Raw genomic sequence first — 5,979 nt, 5'->3', positions numbered from 1 at the left:
CTCAGAAAAGTTTGAAATATGCCTTATTTTCATCCTACCTCCATATAAAGCCTCTGATAGCACAGTAAATATAGTATTTCTAATGAATTATGATAAATCATTAAAATGGCATATCAGATGAAACTAGAGTCTTTAATGATTTGACTCAGACAGGTTTCAATGTAAAAACTTAATGAGGTTTCTTACCAGATGTAGTTTTGTTGGATTTTCTCCCAAAGACAAACTCCACTGTAATCGGCGCCATGTTGGTTTTTTTTCGAAAGTTTTATCCTTTACTGACAGCCAAGAGTCTCCTGAACAGAGATCAGTCGGTTTAAATTAAATAAAATTATGCATTACGTATAGCGAAGCCAAAATATAACGTCAATGCATGTATTTGAGGGTTCGCACTAGGTTAATCCTTAAACGCATACCTCAGGTCTTTAGACACCCAGGACCTCATTCCACCCCCTGTATCTCATACATTTTTTGGAGCCCAAACCTCTTTAGTATTCCTCAATCTATCTCTTATAAATAGTGTAACACACACACACAAATAAAAGTAAAAATTGCAAAAATTTGGTTTGAGTACCAAAAGTGTATAGGGTCTTTAGAGACCTGAGGTTAATAAGAGTGGCAGAGTTACGCACTTCCATAAATTCTATTTTTTTATGATTATTTCATTTCTCTTTAAGTTTCCTATCACATGATATTTATTTATTTGTTTATTACATAAGTACTATATTCACACAAATATACACTTTATCATGTTGATTTTCTGTTCAACAATGAATTACCAACTATGGTGAATTACCATTATTCCATATGCCTGTACACATATATAATATACATGCTATTTCTTACTCAAGGTGGTGCTGATGTTACAGTGATTGATTTGATTTACATTTGACATTGCTATTTAATGATGAAACAACATCAATGTAAACTATAGCAAGTTTAACACATGAACAGTATGATATGACTATTGTCATTTGGGTGTAGCCTACTACTAAAATAATGTAAGTTGTTCACCAATTAAGATTCAATAAGTGCCTGAGAAAATACATGTTTGTAACTATGAGGTGTAGCTGATTTGTAGCTTATGTGTAGATGATGTGTTATTTGTAGCTCAATATGAGTTTGACATGTAGTCCATTGCATCGAAATTTCAGTGCGAAAATAATGAATCCTGTTCTAGATGTATCCTGATTTGCTGCATTATCTATGATTTGTGAAAATTTTTCTAATTATCTTGAAAATATTTTGACTTTTGACACTATCTGGGCATTTTGAAGATCCATCTTTTATATATATAGGTGCTGGGTCTCTTATGACACTTCTAACTATTTCAAATTACATTAACTATTGATATGTTAATATTCTAACATATTATAGCATACTTTGTAACGATTCTTGATTATGTTATCAATGATAGTTATTATAAAGTGCTACCAAAGAAATGCAAAAGCCTCCCAGCGCCGCTCATCTTGGACACACAGTGATGTCATGATTCTCTGGAGGAAGTGACACGCCCACTTCATTCAAAAGTCTAGGCAGGTGATACAATGTAACCAGTGTGCACTCACTGAAAACCCAAATCACTCCAGAGATTCATCAGAGACTCTTTACTTTGCTTCAAACACACTGTGCGTCCATGGATAACGAGCTGAACCATCGGGACTTGTTTGAGGAGCTATCAAAATATCTGATGGCATTTTAATAAGAACGTTTATATATATATATATATATATATATTACTGGACGCAGACTCTGATTTTGGTGCCATGTTAAAAAGGTAACATTTATGAGTTATTAAACTGTGCGTCAAAGAAACTTTTGAATTCTTGGACGTTTTTGGACCCAAGAACATTGTTTCAGAAATGGCGAAACCCATGGACCATGTGAAGCGTCCAATGAACGCTTTTATGGTGTGGTCGAGAGCTCAGAGGAGGAAGATGGCACTGGACAACCCGAAGATGCACAACTCTGAGATCAGCAAACGCCTCGGAGGAGAATGGAAACTCCTGTCGGACTCTGAAAAAAGACCTTTTATTGACGAAGCAAAACGCCTCAGAGCCGTTCACATGAAGGAGCATCCGGATTACAAATACAGACCCCGGCGAAAGCCTAAAACCCTCATTAAAAAAGACAGGTATCACTTTAATGTGGCGTATAATTTGGGTGACACGTATCCTATGAAAAGTGCGCGGTTACCCGGCGATGCGCTGACGGACTCGATGATGGGGAACGCTGAGAAAACTTCTGTTTCTTCACCCACCAGAGTGTTTTTCGGTCACCACCTGACCGCCAGTCCCTATCCATTTCTCGACGTGACCTCCAAAATGTCGGAATTACCCCCTGCGCCTTTTCCACATTATTCTATGTTCGGTTATCCTGGTGGAGTCTCCGCGTTTCCCGGTATGGGGATCCTCGCTGGCGCGCCACACGCACACACGTCTCCGGGGGGTAACCCGGGCCACATGGTGCATTATAACTACTCGGGCTGGCCGCCCGGTTCTGGACATGCTGTTCCTTCAGCTTATGTGCTTTTACCAGGAATGACCAAAGCCCAGCATGAACCTTACCTGGCCTACGCTGCGGCCATATGATTCCCATTAAACTACAGGACTGAATGATTATGTGGTATAAAGTCACTTGCACTTGTTTAAAGTTTTGGATTTGTAAAAAAATACAAAAAAAAATAAATAATAAAAAATATAATTGTGCAATTGAGGTTGTTTTTCATCTTTTGAAATGTTACAAGTGTAAAACTGGCCGAAGAAAGGCACATTTTAATGTATTTTCTGCCCAAACAATAAATAAACAATGTTTGTCACTATACACTGCAAAATGATCCTGATCCATGAGATCATGGCATACAATTTATGAAGGTTGATTTTAAGATGGTAAGTTGATCTAATATTTAATCATTTTTAAAATGTTGCACATTTATGTAGCTAATGAGAATCCCTGAAATTATTAAATAATAATAATCATTTTAGACAAAATACTTATTTGTCATATCCTATAGGACAAGCTGATTTTGTAGATGGATGGATGGACTTATTTCTCATTTTCAGTTTGGCTCAAGGGATTAAATCAAAAGAATTTCAATAATTGTCCAACAAGTAAAAGGATAGTACTTGGGGTGAAAAGGCCCTCTGTTCCACGGGCTAAAGGCCCCATAAAACAAGTCGTTTTCCTTTAATTAGGGGGAATAGATTTGATATGAAGAATGGTCAAAGTTGGCTCACATTGACCGATCCAACTACAATGGAGATGAATTTGTTTGTAGAATACATGTTATAAATTGTCAAATGTGATTGAAATTAACGGGAAATCGTGCACACTTTTCTGAAGTGGTTTTTTGAATAAACATTATCTTAATTTCATACTCAAACAAAAGCAACATGTTGCATTATGTTGCATTATAACTGTTGCCCCTTTTTCTATACACTATATCACTATAACTACAAGTATTTTACTCCAACTGTGGGGGACTTTTACCCTGAGTGTGGGGTAATAGAGACCCTCACCACCTTTCCTTAAAAAAAAAAGGGTTTTAATCAAAACAAACTACCGTTATTATTTCTTTTCTCACAAATTATTTTGCTCCATCAATATTTACCAAAAATATATTAATCTTGATAGATTTTGTGACCATAAAGTAAATTAACCTTAAAGTTTGCATTAAGTCCCGTTGTATCCTTACATTAACTCATGATATAAGCTGATATTTTACCTTCACAGTGTCTTTTTCAGTCATTCTTGCATTTATATTTTTCTTACACTGAAATACTTACAAATTTGCTTCATGTGGTCACATCTAAATTAACAGTTTTTATTCAAGTCACGTATATTATTTAACATAATTGAATTACCTCAGTACAACAAACCACATTTTAAGGTTTAGATCAGGTAGAAATAGCTCTATACAGTAACAAATGGAGGTTACCACATTTTACAGTGTAGGCTGCCACTTATTCATTTTCAGAATATTATATTTGTGGGTTTAATAAGATGGTAATGTAAATGGAGAAAAATCACAGAAATTAACACATTCAAAACAATTGTTCGAAAGTGATTTAACCCTAAAAAGGGCAAGACCTTAAAGAAAGACTTTTCTGACACACTAGGGCCCAAATAACACAATATCATGTTTTCCTTAAAAAAAAAATTGTATTTACTTTAAATGTTACTGTTTGCATCCCCTAGGGTAGTGGTTCTCAAACTTTTTGACTCCAGGCCCCCAACTGTTCAAGACAATATTTGAAGACCCTCTCTCCCGAAACTAGACAGGTCTGATTAAAATGATTAATCATGGATCATTTTTGAATCTAGAAGTTTCAGAAAGACTTTGTTGGATTATTTTATTTATTTTAATATTTCTAATTTTAAATAAATTTTGAAGTTATCTTGAGGCCCTCTTGGAAGTGTGCTGAGGCCCCCTAGTGGGTCCCGGCCCCCTAGTTGAGAACCACTGCCAAGGGGATGCTGACCCTTTAGGGTATAAAAAAAAGAGTTCATGTTTGGCTGTGCTTTTTACCAGATTCAAACCAATTCAAAAACATTTTAAAACATTAGTTTGGTATAACTAATATTTTTTTGACACGGTACTATGTTAATCCCATGACTTTTGAAAATGGTGTAATGGTAATACATAATAAGTGGAGTGGTTGTGGCGTAGTGGGCTAAAGCACATAACTGTTAATCAGAAGGTCGTTGGTTCGATCCCCACAGCCACCACCATTGTGTCCTTGAGCAAGGCACTTAACTCCAGGTTGCTCCGGGGGGATTGTCCCTGTAATAAGTGCACTGTAAGTCGCTTTGGATAAAAGCATCTGCCAAATGCATAAATGTAAATGTAAATAATATTCTTTGAAGTAACTGGAAGTGCCTTGTATATACTATGGTATATTGTGATTATTGTTATTTAATACCACAGAATATTTCAAAACGCCATGGATTACGATCTGATACCATTACTATACCATGGTACTGTTCAAGATCAAGAATGGGGCTAGTGCCCTAGGGCCTATGACTACCAGGGGCGTCAAAAGCCTCAGGACTGCCAAAGGAAGGAGAACACCAGGGCCCTTGGCTAATACAGTGGAAGTTTAGCACTACGGCCCCCAGACCCCTGGCAAGTACAGTGTGAGCTCATCACTCAGAGACATTTGGCAAATACAGCACAAGCTGACCACTAGAGTACCCAATCTTTTCAATGAACAGTATGGTCTGATTGCTAGGGCCATATGATGATACACCATAAGGGGATCATCTAGGCCTGAACATTTGGTGCATTTAGAATAGCTTGGTTATAGATAAAAGATTGTGAGCTGATGCCAAAATTTATAAACAATGTCACATGACCTCAGTATTTGCAGGGACTCTCTTTAAATAAAAGACACACACAGAAATGTGTGTTCAATAAGTGCTCCTATTCACCAGCCACTCAAATCTCTGTATCTCTCAGGATGCATAAACCATTGTACTGTTACGGTCATTTTTTTGAAAGACATGTTTTAACTATAGAATATTGAGAAGATGATCAGGTGTGACCAAATGAACAAGTGCTCAACGATGCACATTAGTCTGGCTACATTCAAAATAAAGGTTCTAAATTTAACCAAAAAGACCTTTACAACACATTGCCATATCTAAACTTGAAATAACTCTAGTAAGCTAGTAAACTAGATATTTTTTAATAAGCTACTCTAGTTTTAAAAAACATATACTGTATGTACTGGTGCTTTATATAACTCATAAACCAATACAATGATCTGAAGAACCTATAATGTAACATTAAGAACTAGGGACGGATTATGGCTTGAAAGGCCCTGGGGCCAATTATCTCCAAGGACACCCCTCCACCCAACAGTTGTCGAGGGGGGGGTTTGGTTGTTCATTGCCAACTGCTGTTGAGTGGGGGCGGGGGGTGATCACCAAACTAGTCCGGGCAGTCAAGGGGCCCCTGGTACTCAAGGGCCCCTGGGTGCT

The 5,979-nt window shown here is 37.0% G+C and overlaps 1 protein-coding gene across 1 annotated transcript; it reads left to right on the top strand.

Moving 5' to 3' along the window:
* Positions 1-1,859: 1,859 nt before the first annotated feature.
* Positions 1,860-2,588, top strand: sox21a (SRY-box transcription factor 21a). The gene has a single exon (XM_052129772.1). The coding sequence runs from the start codon at positions 1,860-1,862 to the stop codon at positions 2,586-2,588; it is 729 nt and encodes a 242-aa protein (XP_051985732.1).
* Positions 2,589-5,979: the final 3,391 nt, after the last annotated feature.

The sequence above is a fragment of the Xyrauchen texanus genome, chromosome 7 (assembly GCF_025860055.1).
Source record: "Xyrauchen texanus isolate HMW12.3.18 chromosome 7, RBS_HiC_50CHRs, whole genome shotgun sequence".
Lineage (NCBI taxonomy): Eukaryota > Metazoa > Chordata > Actinopteri > Cypriniformes > Catostomidae > Xyrauchen > Xyrauchen texanus.
The sequence above is the reverse complement of the archived record's forward strand: the minus strand, read 5'-3'. Positions and strand labels throughout refer to the sequence as shown.

Coding starts and splice junctions, on each gene's coding strand:
- sox21a (XM_052129772.1), top strand. CDS start 1,860: ATGGCGAAACCCATGGACCATGTGAAGCGTCCAATGAACGCTTTTATG.